General features: G+C 40.4%; 1 protein-coding gene across 2 annotated transcripts in view; it reads left to right on the forward strand.

Annotated features, from left to right (window-relative positions):
* POU2F1 (POU class 2 homeobox 1) overlaps positions 1-21,540 on the forward strand; it is a 169,254-nt gene that overhangs the window by 80,005 nt on the left and 67,709 nt on the right. For both annotated transcript variants that reach the window (XM_080824126.1, XM_080824127.1), the window contains exon 2: positions 17,946-18,011. In XM_080824126.1, the coding sequence (XP_080680252.1) occupies positions 17,946-18,011 (66 nt within the window). The remainder of the gene's footprint in view (positions 1-17,945; positions 18,012-21,540) is intronic.

Here is a 21,540-nt window from a genome sequence, read left to right on the forward strand (position 1 = left end):
CATTTTAGCCTGTACCATTCGAAGTGAGAAACGTAGTTAGATTGCCCAGTATCTTTCTACTTGGGGCAGTCATATGTTAGGACTGGATGAAAGGTGAGATACACTGGCAGATTTTATTGTTTGTTTCGTTAAATTCTTTCTAACCGGAGCTTGCAAAGATGGTATGAAACGTACCGATACAGTGACGTTTTGAGAAGATTCCGGAGTCGCTTACCTGCCTTCATATTTCTTAGAGCTGCTCATCATCCGAGCAGAAGGGAAGAAGGTGAGGCGGGGCTGGGGCGGTGGGTGTGTGTTGAATCCTGACTCCGTTGGGCATCTGCGAGGCACAGTTTTAGTACAAGTGTAGAAGTACAGGAAGTAGAGCCCAGAGAAGTGCTGTGTACAGAGTTAGGCGTTGCTTTTGTTTGGACGATCATCTTGTTAATCCACCATATTCTTTCACCGTTTGCTTTTGGCAGCACCAAGTGCTCCTGTTTCCAGTGCTGAATTACAACCACCTGGGATTGCTGTTTCGGTGCTTATGTGATCAGAAGGGCATCGGTTTTCTGGGGGTTTTTTGTTTGTTTGTTTGTTTTTTGGTTTTGGTGGGGCGGTCAAGTTTTAAATTTTCAGAAAACTGTAGTTAACAGTACTGCGCTGTAATACTTAAAAATTTGCACAGAGGGTAGATCTTAGGTGAAGGGCTCTTGCCACACATGCAGAAGTTTTTAACGAAGAAAAAGGAGGGGAGGAAACTTTTGGAGGTCATGGCCAAGTTTATGGCCTTGTTTGTACTCTCAGAGGAGTATACTTACCGCTAACTTACCAAGTTGTATACATTAAATATATACAGCTTTTGTATATCAAATATAACTCAATAAAGTGTATTTTCAAAAATGATTGCAAAGAAGAAAAATTACACTTCTTAAGTGTTATTTAAGGATTAAAGCATGAGAAAAAAGCAGGAATCAGCCATGTCCAGATAATTGTAACATTATTGACTCTGTTTTTACCATGTACAGCAAATGTGATCTTGGGGCCTGTGGATTAAAAGTCAGTTAAAAAACACAGAAATGAAAAAAAAAAAAAGGCAAAAAACCCCAGAAATGTTTGAGTATCACTTAAATTTTTTAATATAATAGAAGAAAAATCTTGACAATGGTATTTATTAAATTATCTAGTACCTAACAATACCATTATCATTTTTATAATTCTTGGTAATTTTCAAAATAATTTATATTCTCATTTTAATTTTAAGAGCAAATGAGGGTGATAGCATAATCTTCATTTCTCAAATGAGGAAATTAAGGTTCAGCTGTTGTGTTAAGTTTCTTCGGGATGCCGTAGCAAGGTGCCACGAACCAGGTGGCTTGAACAACAGAAATGTCTTACCTCATGGTTCTGGAGGCTAGAACTTCAAGGTTAAGGTATTAGCAGGGTTGGTTCCTTCTGAAGACTGTGAGGGAGGATGTTTCATGTCTTCCTTCTTGTCTTGCCTCTGTTGTGTATCTGTGTCCAAAATTTCCCTAAGGATACCAGGACAGTGGGAGTGGGGCCCACCCTTGACCTCCTCTTAACTTGATCATTTGCAAAGACCCTATTTCCAAGTAAGGTCACACTCTTCTTTTGGGGGACACAGTCCAACCCATAACAGACAGTAAGTCTTTCAGTCAACATCTCTTAAGTAGGAAAGTTAGACATATCACATTGTCGTGCCGATAAAATTAGAAGTTTTAAAGGCATGTAAAAAAAAAAATATATATATATAATATATTTAAAATTTATATGCTGATAGTGCCTTTTGTCTGGGTAGATTTTATTTAAAACTATATGAGATTCTAAAATATTTAATAGAGGGATGCCTGGGTGACTCAGTCAGTTAAGCGGCTGCCTTTGGCTCAGATCGTGATCCCAGGGTCCTGGAATCGAGCCCCTCATCGGGCTCCCTGCTCAGCGGGCAGTCTGCTTCTCTCTCTCCCTCTGCCCTGCTCATGCTCTCTCTCTCTTTCTTACTCTCTCTCAAGTAAATAAAATCTTTAAACATAAATAAATAAAGTAGTAGTTAATAGAATTTTGGCCCTTTTTTGGGTATGCGGTATGTTACCGGTTGTGGAAAGGTTGTTCAGTTCTCAGTGCTCCCATGAACTTTCACTCATGCAGTGTAGAGCCTTACGGTGTGGACTCCTCCATATCTCGAGATGTCCATCAGAATACTATTTAAATTGTTTCAAGTGCACTCTAACCGTAGATAATCTGTGCATTTCCTGATTCTGTAAGAATTGTGCTCCTGTCAGTGTTAATGTGCACCTTGCAATCTGAGACTTCCGAGGGATGGGGAAGGCAGGGCTCCACTGGAATTATAGTAAAACACTGGTAGTTTGTTGAGCTCCCCCCGCCTTTTTTTCCTTTGCTATTGTTTTATTTTGATTTTAAAACACTCCGAGTACTTCAGTGAATAATCCTATAAGTAAGGACATTCTGGTGCATAGCCACAACACAGACATAAAATGCAGGAAATTAGCGGTATCACTTTTACTAATCCATAGACCAGATTCAGATTTGGCACGTTGTCCCAAAAATGCCTTCATTGTAAAAGTACCTACTGCAGGATTCTACACAGCATGTAATTATCCTATCTCTTTAGTGTTCTTCAATCATATTCCTTAGTCTTTAATTGATTTTCAAGACTGTGACACTTTGGAAGAATATATTTTGTGGAATATCTTTGAATTTGTGTATGTGGTTTTTTATTTTTTGTGGTTTTTGGTGTTTTTTTTAAAAAGATTTTATTTATTTATTTGACAGAGATCACAAGTAGGCAGAGAGGCAGGCAGAGAGAGGGGGGAATCAGGCTCCCTGCTGAGCAGAGAGCCCGATGTGATGCAGGGCTCCATCCCAGGACCTTGAGATCATGACCTGAGCTGAAGGCAGAGGCTTTAACCCACTGAGCCACCCAGGTGCCCCGTTAAAGATTTTATTTACTTGCCAGAGAACGCACAAGCAGGGGGATGGCAGGCAGAGGGAGAAGCAGGCTCTCTGCTGAGCAAGGAGCCTGATGCTGGGACTCAATCCCAGGACCCTGTGATCATGACCTGAGCCGAACGCAGGTGCTTAATCAACTGAGCGACCCAGGCGTCCCTGAATATGTGTTTATCTGATAGTTCTCCATGATAGATTCAGGTTCTACGTCTATGGCAGGAATATCACAGAAGTGATGTTGTGTTCTCACTTCATCTTTTCTGGTAGTGCACAATTTTGATTTGTCCCTTGACTAAGTGATCTTAACTGATCGCTTGATTACGGTGATGCTTACCAGGCTTCTCGGTAAAGCTGCGTCTTCCCTTTGTAATTGCTTAATATTTTGTAGGGAAACTACATTTTCATCATCAAATTTTTATTTGATATTAGATATTTTATTAGATAGAGCATTTCAACTGAAGTTATGATGATGGTGGTGGTTTCCAAATGTTGACTTTCTATTATTCTTTCTATATTTATTATTTGGGATTCTACAAAGAAAAAAAACTTCTTTTCTCCCTGTTTATTTATTTATATCACCATGAATTCCTATGAGTAATGGTTACAATTTTTTAAAGACTTTCATTTATTCACTTGAGAGAGTGTGAACACGAGCGGGCGGTGGGGTGTAGGGGGCAAAGGGAGAAGCAGACTCCCTGCTGAGAGAGGAGTGTGACATGGGGCTTGATCCCAGGACCCTGAGATGACCTGAGCCAAAGTCAGAGGCTTAATTGACTGACACTTAACTGACTGAGCCAAGCACCCCAGTAATGATTACAATTTATTGTTTTTATTTATTTTGTCATATTGCCCGAAATTTAATCAATAGAAGGGCCTTTCAGACTTGCTTTTGTGTCTTTTCTGCATATTTCCATTATTCTTAGAGCACTCCACTATTGATTTCTTCACCAGAACAGTAAAAAGAAGGAAAGGAAAAATAAAATGCAGAGTTTCAGCCTAGAAACAAAAAGCCTCCATAAAGATACAGAAAATATAAAGAACTAAATGAAAATTTTAGAACTGAAAACAACAATAACTGAAACAAAAACTCAGTGGATGGCTCACAGCAGAATAGAGGGGACGGAATGAACTGGAACATAGAACAGTAGAAATTACCCAATTTGAACAAAAAGGAGAAAATAGAACAATAAATGAACAGAGCCACAGGGACCTGTGGGACTGTGACAGAAAGACCACAGAGGAGGCGAACAGAAAGGGGGGTGGTCTGAAAAATTCTTGTAGAAAGACTGGCTGAAAACTTCCCAAACTTGTCAGAAGATACAAACCTATAGATTCTAGAATCTGAGCAAGTTCTAAAAAAATATAAACCCAAAGTAGTAATAATAAAGTGTTGGTAAACTAAAGACAAAGGAAAGATCCTGAAAACAGTGAGAGAGAAATGATACCTTTCCCTATGGAGAAAAACAATTCCGATGATAGTGGATTACTCCTCAGAAACCATGGAGGCCAAGAGGCAGTGGCATCACATTTTTCAAGTATTGAGTAAGAGCTAAAAGTACCAACTTCTGTATTCATCAAAAATATCCTTCAGGAGTGAACGGGAAATCAAGACATCCTTAGATGAAGGAAAACAAAGCATCCATCTCTGGTAGAGCTGCCCTAAAAGAGTGGCTAAAGTAATGAAATACGTGGTTTTAAATCAACAGAATGTACTTAGGACTTGTGTACCAAAGACTACAAATGCTGGTAGTGAATCAGTTTCTTTAATTTCAAGACTTCTTACATAGTTGCAAGAATGAAGCCTGAGGATGTTGGCGAAGAAATTGACACATTAATCACTGGAACAGAAACAAAACCCAAAATAGGTCTACACAGGTATAAATGACTAATTTGTGACTAAGGTACAAAAACATTTGGAGCAAACAGAGGAAGGAAAATCTTTTTGACAAACAATTAAAAAAGAATTAAAAAAAAAAAAAAAAAAACCAAACCACCTTTACTCTTCACACTAGGAAAAAACACAGAAGGAAACCTGGAGAACAGAGGACTTGATGAATCATTCTTAAACATGAGCCCAGAGGGGCAACTGGCTGCTGCAGGCAGTACAGCTTGCTGCTCTTGATCTTGGGGTTATAAGTTCAAACCCCATGCTGGGAGTAGAGGTGACTTAAACATGAAAATCTTAAAAACAAAAACCCAAAACACATGACACCAGAAATACAGCCTACAAAAGGAAAAAATTGACAAATTAGACATTATCAGAATTAAAATATTTTGCTGTGTCCATTAAAAGGATGAAAAGGCAAACTCCACAGTGGGAGAAAATATTTGCAAAGCACGTATCTGATAAAAGGCTGATATCTACAATATGTAAAGAGCTTACAAAACTCAGCCCTATGGAGGAAAAGGAACCCTCAGACACTCTTGGTGGGAATGTAAATTGGTGTAGCCGCTGCAGAAACCAGCATGTATATTCCTCAAAAATTAAAAATACAATTACCATATGAGCTAGTAATTCCATTACTGTGTATTTACCAAAGAAAACACTAATTCAACAAGATACATGAATCCCTATGTTTATTGCAGCATTATTTATGATAGCGAAGATGTGGAAGCAGCGCAAATGACCGCTGATGATGGAGAAAGAAGTTGTGGTATATGTCCACACAATGAAATATGACTCCGCTGTAAAAAGGATGAGATCTTGCCACTTGTGAAAACACGGACAAACCTAGAAGGCATTATGCTAAGTGAGATAAGTCAGACAGAGAAAGACAGATACCAGAGGATTCCACTTACATGTGGAATCTAAGAAACAAATGAACAAAAAGCGGAATCAGACCTATAAATATAGGAAAAAACTGATGGTTGCAAGAGGGGAGAGGGTTGAGGGGAATAGGCACAAATGGGGGAGGGGACTGAGAGATCTAGGCTTCCGGGTATGGGATGAACAAATGACAGGAATAGAAGACAGCGTAGGGAGTACAGTCATGGTATTGTAGTAGTGTTGGATGGTGACAGGTGGTAGCTACACTTGTGATGAGCATAGGTGATACATAAATTTGTTGAATCACTGTGTTACATACCTGAAACTGATGTAACATGTGTCAGCTGTACTTAGACCTCCCCTCCCACACACAATGAAACTCAGTTCTAGAAATCAAAACAGTCCTTTAGGAAAGGGAGATTTGGGGATTTTTAGAAAAATCCAAAAGAATTGCATAGACATGTCGCTGAGGAGGATACACAAATAATAAGCATATGAAAATACGTTCTGTATTGCTATTTATTGGGGAAATGGAGATTGAGACCATTGTGCGATGTCACTGCACACCTAGTAGAACAGCTAAAAGGAGAAGAAATAATATCAAATGCTGGTGTAGATTTGGAGAACGCGGATCTCTCATACATTGTGGAATCCTAAAATGGTACAGCCATTCTGGAAAATATTTGGAAATTTCTTCAAAAACTAAATATACACTTACCATGTGACCCAGCAGTATCACTTCTGTGCATTTATCCCAGAGAAATAAAAATTTTTCCACATAAAAACATATACACGAATGTGCTTTATATACTACAGACGAGAGTCCTTTACCAGACAGGTCCTTTGCAAGCCTTTTCTCCCAGTGTGGAGCTTGTGACCCAGTGTACCTCCCAAGCATGAATGTTTGTAGCACCGTTTTCAGTAATAACTCCAAACTGGGAATGACCGAAAGTCTTTCAATAGGTGAATGGTTAAACAGATTAGGGCACATCCAAACTATGGAATATTCTATTCCGCAGTAGAAAGGAATGAACTGTTGACACACAGGACAACTTGATTGGATCTTAAGGGTATTCTGTTGAATAAAATATGCCAACCTGAAATGATCATATATGATATGATTCCATTTTTATAATATTCTCAAGATGACAGAATTATAAAGGTGGATGGCAGATGATTGGTTATCAAGGACTCAGAATAGCCAGAAGGGGAGGAATGAGTACAGCCATAATAGGGTAGCAGGAGGGAATTCTTTGTGATGAAATGGTTCTCCTGTATTGTGATTGCAGTGGTGATGTTGTGGTCTGTCTACACATGTGACAATAAGATGACAGAACTACACATACCCTTTATACCAATGTCATTTGCTTGGATTTGGTAGCATATTGTAGGATGAACTATTTCAAACAAAAAGAGTTACTGTTATTGCCATATGGTTTTGGAGAAACAGTTACCTGACAAGGAGGGGAATAAAGGAAGATCTGAGGTCATAACTTTTGAACCTGTCTTTATACGTTAGGTGGATAGACTTCTCATGAGTTCATCCAGGGAGGAGAGATACTGTAGAGAGATTGGCAGTCAGTACGTGTTTATGGAATGACTGCTACTATACCGTTGACATTGTTAAAACCTATTAGTAACATCTGATTAGTCAGAAGAACATCTTCATTAGTTTAGTAGAGAAATGTGTCTTTAAATTTATATCTCACATAGACTCTGGGATACTTATTACCCATGTATCTTCACACAAATTTATGAAACCGAGAGTAAGAGACACACAGAGAGGACACATCGCCGATATCATAGATGAAACCTAATAGTTCATAGGGACGGGTGGGAATCATTAAGCAGCATGGGGTTTCAAATAAAACACAATAAATAAAAGCCTGTATTTCATGGATTTAAGAAATGGAATCAGAGAAGTCACATTGCAGTTGTTAGGAGAACTCTAATATTAGCCAGAGATATCAAGACAGGCTGTAGGCCTGTGTTAAAGCTGTGTCATCACCTGCTCTTCTCCTCCGTGGAATGTTCTTACTTGATGGTGGTGTTTGGGGTGATTGTCCAGTACTTCTTTCTCATCAGTTGTAAGCATTCTGTGCCTCAGCGTTGTGCCCCCACCTCCTATCCCACTGCCCGGCAGCACCTAGTCAGTATTTGTTGAATGTGCTCGTGCATGAAATCAGTGACTTTGCAAAACTCCGTAAACTAGAAAAAAGAAAAGACAGTTACAGAATCAAACCGAATGATAGGGTGAACTAGACAGGTGCGTGCAGTACGATGGCGACCCTTCAGTAGAGCTGTGCGGAATTCAAACTTCACAACCAAGAAATGCAGGATTGAATTCTACAATGATCCGTCTACTAAAGGACGCCGCAGTGTTCGACCGAGCGGCGGGTGGGCTCAGTGCACGACGGTGGTACGTGTGTTGGCAGAAGTTACGGAAAAGTGCAGAAGCTCCAGCCTCTTCACTTGAGCTCGCTGCTGTCTCGCGGGGCGGCTTTCCTAGCGAACCGGCGGCCGAAGGACTCCTCGGACTCACCGCTGCCTGGACGGTTCCTGCTTCGAACACGCTGACGCCCTGCGGGGAGTGGAACGCGTTCGTCTGTCTGTCTGTGCTGTCTGCCGCCCCTCGGAGGCCGGCCAGCCCGCAGCACCGGTCCTTGTCTGCGCTCCCAAGCCTGTCCCGTCCGGTTGGACTCTCACTTAGTTCCACGGTTTAAACCGTTATTATATCAACTAAGGAAGAGAAAAGGGGGAGATGACGTCTCTGTGAAAACTTAGGTTGAATGTTTTGAAAAGAGTAGATAAAGGATAATTACTGAAAATACTGCTGAATTAGATGTGAGAAAAGAGCTGTAAAATATTATGGATCAAATGTTCTTTAAAAAAGAAAGAAAAAGATTCTGTGCTCTCAGTGCTTGCTGTGTCTTTTAAGTTCTTGCCTTTTTCTTTTATTTTAGAGAGAGAGAGTGTATGCAGGGGGTAGAGGAGCGAGGGAGAGGGAGAGAGAATCCTCAAGCAGACCCTCCCTGAGCGTGGGGAACAGCACAGGCTCCGTCCCAGGGCCCTGAGGTCATGACCTGAGCCGGAACCGAGAGTGGGCTGCTGAACTGCCTGAGCCACCCAGGCGCCCCGCGTTCTTGTCTTACTTTTTTTTATATATTTTTAAAAGATTTTTATTTATTTATTTGACAGACAGAGATCACAAGTAGGCAGGTAGAGAGAGGAGGAAGCAGGCTCCTGACCGAGCAGGAAGCCCAATGCGGGGCTCGATCCCAGGACCCCGGGATCATGACCCGAGCTGAAGGCAGAGGCTCTAACCCACTGAGCCACCCAGGCGCCCCTTGTCTTACTTTTAAAGCAGTTTTTCAATCCGTGGGTCATGAAGTCAATTCAGTAGGTTGAAATCAGCAGTTAAAAAATATATATCATATTGTACTGTATCTAGGAAGGAGTATTGTTTCATGAAATTCTTCTTGAGGATTTTATATTCTTAATATATATGTAAAATATGAAAAGCTTGAGAAACAAAGCTCAAGAAATTGAAACTGAATACTGGACTAAGTATTAAAGGATATGGTTCACCTAGAAAAGAAGAGGAAACTCAAATGAGTGGACTCAGTTTTAAAGCAAAGGCTTTGGTCCACCATCAAAGGATGAGTAAATAAATGTATGTTTATGTACTTCCTGTTAACATGAAATGTTTATGTATATAATGGTTTTATGATATTTAAGTTGACCTTTTTAATTGACCAACCAACTACAGATCTCCGTGTCATGGGTAAGAGTTTCAGCATATTTTATTTTACTTACTTTCCTCTCATGCCTCCTTGTTATGTCCTTTAGCCCCTGCTTTCTCTGCCACTTAGTAGTGTGACCTGCGAGTCATTCTCTAGGCCTCAGTTTGGTTTTTAGGAAAGAAAACCGTCCCTCCGATCTCTTGTTATCTGGCAGTGCTTATTTGCCAGAATGATAAAAATAGATTCTGTCTTGGTGTTTGCCCATCGAAGATTTTTCGTAAATACAGCAGACATTGTTTTCTTAAATCTGTTCTTCTTAAGCTCTGAAATTCCATATTGCAGCCTTGGGGTGGGGGGGATATCATTCACATATACTGTGATATTCCGTGCATAGGAATAGTGCCAATGCTGATACCCATCACTTGATTTTGGATCTAAGAAATTTCCAGATCCTAGAACGTTCTTTTGTATTTGAGCCTTAGTAAATTATTTTAGGCTTTCTGTGGGTGATGAGTTTTGGGATGAGGTTTTTGGTAAGATAACGGTTTATAATTCTTGAGCTAATAAAACATTTTTGTATTACTGAGCATCTGCTGAAGCAGTGTCATTGTTTTCTGTAAAGAAGCTGGTGAGGAGATTAAAGTAGTGGTAGATTTTGAAAATAGGTGAGGATTAAAAAGACAATTGCAGGAGCCGGGGTGGCTCAGTCCTTAAGCGGCTGCCTTTGGCTCTCAGGTCATGATCTCAGGGTCCTAGGGTCGAGCCCCACGTTGGGCTCCCTTCTCAGGGGGGAGTCTGCTTCTCCCTCTCCCACTCCCCCAGCTTGTGTTCCCTCTTTCCCTGTGTCTCTTTCTGTCCAATAAATGAATAAAATCTTTAAAAAATAAAAAGGCAATTGAGATTGCCTAGGAGTGAAAGCAGTGGAGCTAGGAGATGAAAAATCCTACCGAGAGGCAGACAGGAAGTGCTGGGGACCAGTTGCCGATTGTACCTTCCCGTTCCCCAAACTAGCTGGATGGCCAGTCCAGGGGTGTACAGTCGGCTGTTCATCTAGCCTGTGACCAGGTTGGGATTTGATAAGTGAGGTCGGTGGAGTACAGGCCTGCCTCTGTTCCCTCATACCCAAAATATGTGTTTTAAAAATCTACTTTGTCATTGAGTTGTTATTGTCCTCAGTTGCCTTTCTAATGAGACTGAGACTAGCCATACGATCATGAGTGAAAAATTACTCTAATACAGATGCTGTGAGCCATGAATTCTGGATCCGGGAAGAGCATTTCTTCCCATTCTTAAAGAAAAGGCTCAGGGGTGCCTGGCTGACTCAGTTGGAGGGGCATGCAACTCTTGATCCCAGGATCAGGAGTTCAAGCCCCACACTGGGTGTAGAAATTACTAAAATAATAATAATAATAATGAAAAATATAAAAAGCCTCAGTTTTAAGCCTAATTTTGAAGTATGTGAATTTTAACTTTGTCTTTCAGCTCCTTTTTATACTACTGTACGCTACTATTTCCTATTTTCTGCTTTCTGTGAACCCTTTCCCCATCCCCCAAGTACAGGTCAGCTAACAGCATTTATTTTATAAGAGTATTTACTGGCCTTTTTCCAATGGGAACAATTATTACCACCCTAAAACTCCTCAGTGAGGTGTTAAAGGAAAGCAGTTGAATTGGATTAATTTGTGCTAAAGTGTGAATGACTGACAGCCCTACAAAACTTTCCAGAAATTTCTATTTTTAGAAGGGTATTCTTTTTAGGTTAAGTTTTAATCTGTTATTTCAGACAGAGGGCCCAATACAGTGAATGCTTGAGCTTTGTGGGAAAGCTCTCTGTTCCCTTCTTTTGGGTCTGACTTTGCCATGGTTGGGGGACTGCAGGGGAGAGATGGATGGTAGCCAGCCTCCTACAGTCCATCTGTAGAGGCCTAGACAGCCTTCTAGTATTTAACCCTGCCTTTTAGAATGCGCAGAATACCTACATCGAGGGTGGCGAAGGGGAGTTTTCTTGTCCTTCCCGTTGTAATGAAGTCCGCCGCACGGGTGAGGCTCCCGTCACCCCGGACAGCTGCATCTCAGCGCTGCCGCCGCTTGCCCCTCTTCCTGTTCCTGGAGTGAGGATAACGCACGACTTGCAGCAGAGGGGACGGGGTCCCTCTCTGGATAGCAGCCTCTGTCAGCTGCTGAGCTCTAGGCTCCCTGCTCTGCAGAGGCCCTGTGCCACTCTCTTGGCTTGAGGGGGGTAGTTAGTACACTGCCAAAGCCCCGCCCCTGAAAGGGCACCGTCCAGCAAACGCTTCGTAGTTGGCAGTGGTGGCCTGGCTGAGGCCTCAAGTCACACTTAGCTGATTTGTGAAAGACCAAATTGGTGTAAGAAAGGTCGCTTAGAAGTGCCATTGCAAACAGCATAAAAAGTAGATGGTGAGTTGCAGAGATCGTCTATAATAGTAAGTATAGGCAGTAAATGTAGTTTTATGAAGGCAAAAGAAGAGGGAAAGAAACATACATTGATGTCCCCGCCATACCCGTCACAGTCACTGCTTCTGATATTTTCTCACCAAGTACAGCTTGTATAGTCCAAGGCTTTCAAAACTCATTTGAATTTTGTATTTTGTTGTGTAATACAATCTTTATTGTTTTACTACAAAGTGTTGGGAATTATTATTGAGTAAACTTGGTGCTCTTGAAGGCGGTAGCTTGCTTATCCTGTGTCGTCGTCTCTGTCCGCTGGCACAGCTGCCTCATGCCTCGCCCCATGATCGGGTCTGAGAGGCACAGGCCCCTTTATCCTCATAGCAGCCTCGTGGAAGAGATCTCTGATTTTACAGATGAGAAAATTAGGGTTCAAAAAGGGAAGGAACTTAGTCTCTCTGGTACAGAGTGGCAGTGTTACATTTCTCCCCTGTAAACTCTCCCCTCATAGGGATTTTGTGATTCTGCACAACAGAAGGACTAGCAGTACAAATAGAGTGCTTGTCTAGAACTTGAGAGAGAGTTTTGGTTCTGTTCCTACCTAATTTATTGACTTGCAAAGAAACCTTTTTAAAGTTCTGTTATAGAAATCTTGTCTTTTGTGTCCACATATGCACGTTGAGTTTCATTTCAACCTTAATGTTGGGAAAACGTACGTATTTGGGGGACACTTGGGTGGCTGAGTTGGTTGAGCATCTGCCTTTGGCTCAAGTCGTGATCCCGGGGTCCTGGGATCCAGTCCCACAGCAGGCTCCTTGATCAGGGGGGAGCCTGCTTCTTGCTCTGCCTGCTGCTCCCCCTGCTTGTGCCTTCTCTCTCCCTCTCCCTCTGACAAATAAATGAATAAAAATCTGTTTAAAAACACGTATTTTTAATAATCAGACACATGGCATGCTTGAAGACTAGTTTTAAATAAAAAGTTGTTAACGGGATAATACCCTGGAGAACTCCCCTCAATTCTAGTGCACTCTTCTGTGTATCTGTACATACTGGACTTTTAAACACAAAATCTTTGTCACCAGTTATTAGTATCCTCACTGCACTGAAAACAAGCTGTGTTAATCTGCTGCCCTTTTTAAGCCCCCCATGCCTGCTACTTCCATAAGTGTACCTCTGGGCCACAATGTGTAATAATAGGCAAGAGCTCAGGTTTTGTTATCAGCAAAATCCGATTTTAAATCTGACTCCAAATTATTAGTGTCACATTGGGTAAAGTGCTTTAGCTCACTCTGCCTCAGTTTCCTCTTTTTTTTTTTTTTTTTAAACACAAAGAAGTCAGTAATACCTACTTCATGGGATTTTTATAAGTCTTTTCCTGAGTTGTTTATGGTAATTACAGTGGAATGTCTTGTCATAATGCCTAAAAAGTTTTGGATTGATGTTTTACCTTGTAAATTTACTTTAAATTGAATAGATATATTCTCTAGTAAAGAGTATAAATACATATTTTTCCTCTACATGAGGTGGAATTTACTTGAAAAGACTAAGTCCATAATTTGTATGACCCGTTTTTTTGATGATTGATATTGTAAATAATGAACCGTCTTCTACTTTAGATTTCGACGGGGGAAGGATGCTGCATGATATGTGGCATTCGGCTAATCTGGTCGGTTAATTTAGTAGTCTGAAAAGATTTATAGATGATGAATTTCCATACTCTTGAAAATAATTTTACAGCTCTTGCACTACTTCTAGGTTTATATTGTTGAGTTTACATTGTTGCCTTGTTTTAAAGTAGGACTCTCCCCAGACAGTGCACGTTAATATTTGGAAAATTCCCTATCAGTAGGCTAGCACCATCTTGACAGCCCTGTGTTCTGCTTCTACCTTGCTAATTGTTTCCTTGGGATTATTTGGATTGTGTAGAAAGCTTTTTGCAAATCCTCTTATTACTGAAGTCATTGTTGCCAGCAGGAATAAGATTAAAGGTGCTTAAGTCTGTAGAGTTGTTTCTAATTTGTACGAGTCATTTCAGTGCCATTTTAACAGAACTCTGTCTCCTGTCTCTCCCTTCTCCCCCGGTACTATCTCAAGTTAGGTCCGAGGAGCCAGGCCATTGGAAGAAATCTCATTTTATCCTCCTAATTATTATGCTGGCACTCAGGAGATAATTTTTCCCTTCATGCACTGCCAATTAATATGCAAATGGGCTGATAAATATTTATGCAATGATTTAAATTATGCAGGGAGTGCTTTCAGTGTGTTCTGTAAATGAATTGTTCGTGGACTTCAAAGTGCTGGCTGCTGTGCTAACGAGGAGAGATTTGCATAAGGCCCTAATCACACGCATACTGATTAAGCTTCATTATGGAAACTGCCAGCTGCAATCTTTGTTTCTATTTTATTACAAAAAGGGGAACTTTTCATGCTTCAGTTGCCTTGACAATGTCAGTCCTAGCTGGTAGGAGAGACTAAAACTCCTCTGAGCAACTGAAGTTTCCTTATTCAGTTGAAGATTGCTATGGTGTAACTGAAGTTGTATTTTGCCTCGCCCCCTAATCCACTTTCCACCTCCCACCCTTGTTCTCTTAAGAACATAGTGTAGATTTGTTAGAAATAGTAGTACCTTCTTCCCCCCACCCCAAACTGCTACCTGTTTCTTCCTTGCTCTGGACTGTCTGAACCTCTAGAAGACCTCACAGCAATGCTGGACTGCAGTGACTATGTTCTAGGTGGGTACCAGCACAGTTCTTTCTTATAAGCTTTAGTATGGAAATGGCGTGTGTGGGGTTGACTATGCATAAATGCTTAATCGCATATGCAACCAGCTCAGGGAGGGAGGGGAGAGGTGGATTGAGCAGAGAAGTAGGAAAGCATTTGCAAGGCACGAGCATACTTGAATTTGCAGTAGGTCCCTCCCTACCACCAGCTCTTCTGGTTCAGAGGACATTTTCAGTAAATAGTGTAGATTTGGAATTCACCTTAAACAGAGTACATTTTTGCTTTTTGGAAATATCTTTTGGGAGCATTTCATGTAGTTCTAAAAACACTCTAAATCTGAAACAGTATTATCAAGTGTACCTAAAAAATGTGTACATATTAATAAAAATGTTTTGCATACCTAATGTCAATGTCTTATATAAAAACCAAAAGTGGACAGTGAAAAACGAGGCGGAGCCCCAGTGCAGAATGGCTCCCATGAATACTGACGCAGAGGGCCATCGCAGAGGGCCATCGCAGCGGTTCCTGCCATAGGACTGTTCGTTGATCAGTTTCCAGCTTTGAGAAACTATCAACTTTTCAAATTTTGGCCGATATTAGCCTTTTTTATTTAAAAAAAAAAAAAACTTCTGTTCTTCAGAAAACAATTTTAAGTGCTAGAAAGCCTATATTTAGAGTTCTTTCTGTAGAACAACAAACCTGTTAGGAGAGGGGGTGTGACGCTTGATTATATAAACTTGTCTTTGGTAACTGAGATTTAAAATAGATTGAGACGCACTGTGACTCCTGGTGGCTCTATTTTGTGTTGAGATTTGTCTGTTTGTATGCAAAATTCTTGAAACTTCCTTAGGTTACTCTGGTCACCTGGAGAGTCAGCTGCTATAAACTCCCAGGACGTAGGTGCTTTAGGTTGAAAGCCTTTGCAAGTGATTTTTTTTTCCTGTACGTCATTTTTCGTGCTTGAAAATTTGAGGCTTAACCACCCCCCCATCTCCTTCACAGTTGCTAAGGATAAAATTAAATGATAGTTCTGAAAATGTTTACATTGTTAGGCAGAAGGAATGACCTAAAACTCAAGACAGTAGTAATATTTGTGTAGCACAATAAAAACCACAATTAAAACAACAAACTGATGTCAAGAGTTCCATCCAAGAACAGTTTGTAGACTGTGTGTTAGACTCATACACAGCTCAGTGTGCCCAGAGAGAGAGAAAACAAAACAAAAAACCAAATATCAAAAGAGAACTTACTTGTATTTACTCTTTTACATCTACTATGTTGGGAACTCAAGAAAGAAAAGGAAAATACCTTTTGAAATATTTTTAGCATTATATTTTAGAATTGGAAATTGTATCTCTATTATTTGTAATGAACAGTAACTGTCATTTGAACAGTTTTCACATTGTTGTACAGTTAATCAGAATTTTGTTTTATTTACATGTGTATGTATGCGTGAATTAATTTTGTTCGATGTCTCTAAAGCTCTGCAATTCAATAGAAAATGCTTAGAAGAGTCACACAGTACCTGTGACATAATTTTTAATTTAGATGTGTGGAAATTAGGGTATGAGTTTCACAAGCACAGGCTCATGACTTGTTAAGAATTATTCCTACTTCTTTGTATAAAAGATATGTTACCCTTTTTATGAATATTAACTGGTTCATACTTCTCCCACTTTCTTTAACCATTCTACAGGAAGCATTGAGCAGAATGTATGTTTAATGGTGTATTAACATTTGTTGTGATCTTTGTGGACTTCCGTAAGATTTGGGTTAAGTCATTCAGAAAGCTGGTTTTCACTAAGTTGTACACCTGTTCCTTTCAAACCTTAGTATGCTTTCAGTGACATTTAAATTTTTCTGTGCAGTAGATGCAAGGAAGTTGTAGAACTGCTCTCCTTTATGACCACAGAAAAAACGAATTTGAATCCTTCGAACATCTGAAGAACAAACTAAAGATATGATAAAACTGCTTAAGACTGTAAGACAAGCATCTGTTTCAAAACCTGTGTGAGAAACGCTATCACACAGCGTCCAGGTTGGAAATGAAATTTATGAGGAGGACTCTTGATTCTCTCTCATCACTTGTGCATTTGGATAAAGCAGCTATGGACAGCGTGGTTGGGACTTCCGATGACGGTTTTGGTTTCCTAGTTAAACATTAAAGCAGATGACAAAATGTACCCTTGAGTGAAAAAATCAAATATATGTAGTTTACTTATTCTAAACTAATAATTATAGTTAAATGGTTCTTAACTCAGTAGGGGAAAAGGGGGAACTTGGTTGATAGCAAACTTGATTACAAATATGCTAAATTTGGGTTGCTAGTAGAAATACAGTAAGGTATGTATTAAATGTATATTTAGGTTTTACCCTGTTAAAAAGGTGGAAGAAAAACAGACTTGTTCTTGTCTCTTGTATATCTCCTGGGATACTTGATATTGCTTGATGAAAACTTTTTACTATGAAAACCTTCATTAAAGAGATAACCCTTAAGGAGATAAACCCAGGTCAGGAGGTTCATATGGGATATCACGAGTGTGTTTTTAGGTGGGTGTGGTTGTGGTTCAATTTTGAAATTATTAGATATATCTGTCATGCCTTGTGGTGCACCTTCTTCGACTGGTTTATGGTTGGGGTATGAATTTGACATAGTCTCGCTTTGACGCATAGTTTGGGTAGGGAGTAAATAAGGAGATTTTTTTCTTAGACATGCTTTCTTTTTATTCTGTTAGGTTGAGTTACTGTACAGTCTTTTAGGAAGAGTACTGGTGAATTGTTTTGATTGTAACTAGCAAATGCAAAGGCTTATGAGAAAAAGAAGCTTTCTTTGAGAGTAACATGTTTTACTCTGTAAGGTGCTTGGCCCTAGTTTGTTTCTTTGAAGTATTTTATGCTTCATATTTTATTTATTACATTTACATGTCAGACTTTATTGTAATTTTTTCCTGGTTAGATTTCAGTTATCTTTGTTAGGAGAAAGTTAAAATTCTTTGGAAAGAGAGCTTATTTGTGGATCACTTCAGGGTTAAAGGAATCCTGAATTTCTTTCAGATAAAACTTTTATTACAATTTCCAATGTTTTAGTGTTGACACTATCTGTTTTTGAACATTAATTAACATTAGTCAGTATTCTTTGATGTTTTTGAACATTAATTAATGTAACATTAGTTACACAAATCATCAAAAATCATGTTGTGATGTAACAGTTACATTTGATGTTTTTGAACATTAATTAATGTAACATTAGTCAATATTCTTAAACCTTTCCTTTGCCACAATTTTGCCTTCCTAACCACATCCCCAATTTTTAAAAAACCTCATTCGCCTCTCATTCATTGCAGACTCAAGAATGAACAATCCGTCAGAAACCAGTAAACCATCTATGGAGAGTGGTGATGGCAGCACAGGTAAGAGATGATTCCCAGATCCAGCTTTTTAACTAGATCTAATGGATTAACAGAAGAACTTTCCATTTAACAGTGACTTCTGTTCGGCAATTGAAGAGCAATTGGAGTGTTGAGTTGTCAAATGTAATTTAGCGCTTGCAGGAACTGGTATTGTATTTGCTTAAGATTATTTAGTTTTGGTTATTTCCCCCCCAAAATATAAACCTAGTGATCCGAAGGGGCACATGCACCCCAATGTTTATAGCAGCAATGTCCACAATAGCCCAACTACGGAAAGAGCCTAGATAAATATCAAGAGATGAATGGTTAAAGAAGATGAGTGAGTGTGTGTGTGTGTGTGTGTGTGTGTGTGTGTGTGTGTGTGTGTGTGTGTGGTGGAATACTATGCAGCCATCAAAAGAAATGAAATCTTGCCATTTGCAGTGACATGGATAGAACTAGAGGGTATTATGCTGAGCGAAGTAAGTCAATCAGAGAAAGACAATTATCATATGATCTCACTGCCATGAGGAATTTGAGAAACAAGACAGAGGATTGTAGAGGAGGGGAGGGAAAAATGAAGCAAGACGAAACCAGAGAGGGAGACAAACCACAAGAGACTCAATCTCAGGAAACAAACTGAGGGTTGCTGGGGGCGTGGTGGGTAGGGATGAGGTGTCTGAATGATGGACATTGGGGAGGGTATGTGCTATGGTGAGTGCTGTGAAGTGTGTGAGACTGACCCCTGGAGCAAATAATACATTGTATGTTAATTAAAAAAACAAGAGATTATTTAGTTCCTCCTACAGGTTGCTACATCTCTTTGCTGCTGTTTTTCAGAGAAACTCTGAAGTAGTTGAGAGAAGAGTCCTTTAGGGTCAGGTAGTTCCGGGTGTGAATGAGGGATTTGTTACAAGCTTTGGACTTCAGGCAATTTCCCCAATCTTTTGAGACTTTATTCACCTATAAAATGGAGATAATATATTTCATAGGTCATTGTGAGTATTAACGGAAATGGTTAAGCACAGTCAGTGCTAGTAGCTACACAGTAACCATTCAGTAAATCGTTGCCCTCGTTACGGGTGTTAATCAAAATAGTAAATATTATCCACCCCCCATTCAGTATTAATTGAAGTTATGATGGTGTCAGTAGATAGTTAAAAACACACACCTATTTCTAATCTGTTCTTTTATCTGGTAATTTTTAAAAATTTATACTTGATTTAACTCTTCATCAGGAGAAAATTAATATCATGTAAATGAGAAAACCGAGGCCCATTGAGAGAAAGGCAAATCCGTGGAGGGTAGAGCGTCTCTACAAGCCATACTGTTCATTCATTACATCGCTCCGAGGACATCCCGCCGGGCGGCTTCATCATCTGCCGGAGAGGGCGCCGGGACCGGCCCGGTTTCTGGGGAAGAGGCATGAGTTTCAGTACTCAGCTGTGTCAGAGGGAGTTACGGGCCGGGGTACGCAGACAGTAGCAACTTCCGAAGTAAACTAGGTTTTTCACTTGCAGAGGGGGTTGCCTCTTTGACCCGTCCTTTTAAAACTTTTAAAACCGACTGTGGGAGGTCGTTCGACTGGGAGTCACTCCTGGAAGCGGCCTTTGTTTCCACCTCTGTGGGCCACGACATCTTGTCACTTGAAGCAGAGGAGTCCAACCAGTGTAGCAGTTCCTGCCTACATAGCTTTCCATTCGAAATTGTTCTCCACGTGGAGGTACTTGTTAAGCTTTTACTCTCCAAAGCGAACCTGTCTCTTGATGGGAGTTGAGCCGTGGAACATCCCGCTGCGCCGAGCGGGGCGCCCAGAACGCGCCGCGGCCAGCCGGGGGGGGACCTGCTGCTGCCGGACCCGCTGCCGCTGGACCTGCCGGCCGGGAGAAGGGCAGCGTTCTCTTCCGTCTGGGCTGTCGGCTGCAGTCTCCTTTTTGTTGTTTCTCTGTCCTCTGTTTGGGCGCTCTCTTGCATCATTGTGTAGCACGGATCCATCTGCCCGTGTTTTGGCCGACTAGCTTAGGTGTGGGACTTGTTTGCAAAGAAGCAGGGCGGTCGATCCCGTAGGACGCTGGGGGAGTGTACAGGGCACTTGCGCCCGAGGAGCCACTTCAGAGGACAGGCGTGCGTTCCTCAGGGAAGAGACACCGATGGTTGGGCCAGCACTGAAAATGTCTCTACCCCGGAGTCCTTGAGAAACCCCTACGAGTAATAGATGTTTCACAGCTACCGTTTGTTGAGCACCTACATTTATTTAATAATCCCCCGAAGACATGTTTTTAAAAGTCTTAAGCACTGTACCCATTACCTGATTTCAAGCTGAGCTCTTAATGACAGCGCTGTACGTTCGTAGTGGTGTTTCAGGGAGGAGGAAGTCAAGGCACAAACCCAGCCGGGAGATGCAAACGGGATTTACACCCTACACGTGGTTTCGCCCGTGAATCGCGATAAAATAAAACAGAAAACTTAAGCCGTGCTTGATTTCAGGTAAAACCATTTTCAGAGCTATGTGTAAGAGAAATTCTAGATGGAGCATTTGCTAAAACAGTCTTGGGATTTTCTTGACTTGTTTTAATATGCAGTGCAGGGTAGACTCAGAACTGGGCAGTATCAATATAAATTTTTACTTTTTAATGTCTCTAAAACTCAGCATTTGCTGCTTTTGTAAAATTACGAATCACTTCCATGTTACAGACCTTTACATGCACTTGAAGGTAACTAGAACCTTGAATGTCAATTTCTGACACGTTAAGAGCCTCTCACTCTGTTCTTAGCATCTCCCACTGATACCAGTTTGTTAGTTTAGGAATATAAAAATAACTTGGAGTTCCAGTTTGCCTATGAAATTACAATGCTCAGATATAGATAGATTGCTCAGACAATTACATGCCTACAAATTGATTTTTATTTAAAAATAAAACAGACCGGCGGATTGTTTAATTGTAAAGGACGTGTGGACTCTTCGTTTCTGCTACTTGAATGACAAGTAAAGTTCTCAGTGGAAAGAACGCTTAGTGTTGTAAGAAAACGGAAGTCTCACCTTTTCTTGGATTTGGAATACTTTTGTGTAGATTACTGAAATTTTAAATACTTCTAGAAAAAATAACTTCGGTTTGTGACATTTTATAGGGAGTGATACTGTAGAATTATTTAAGATCGTGTTTGAGATGTTTCTTCTTTGCCTTCCTCCTGCCAGAGCGATCTGTGTAAGTTGAGCAGGTAAATCTGATGATGCGCTTTTGTCAAACAGCCCTGATGTGTTCCCAGAAGATCTGTAGTTTAGGTTTGTCAGTGTATTGACTCTTTAAGTGCCTGTCATATGTAAAATATTGCATGTGGTGTTTATTATAAGATGCTAGTGCAAATAGATGACATTCCCTTTCAAGAGTTAGCAGTCCGTTAAGAAAACAGATACACAGAGAAGCGATTCCGGGTAGGTTATTGTAATTCAAGAGGAGGTACAGAAAAATATCATAGTGGTATTTCTTTGAGGAACTTTGAGTATTTTTTTCCTTTACATATAATTGACATACAACATTATATTAGTTTC

The sequence above is a fragment of the Martes martes genome (genome assembly GCF_963455335.1).
Source record: "Martes martes genome assembly, chromosome: 15".
Taxonomy (NCBI): domain Eukaryota; kingdom Metazoa; phylum Chordata; class Mammalia; order Carnivora; family Mustelidae; genus Martes; species Martes martes.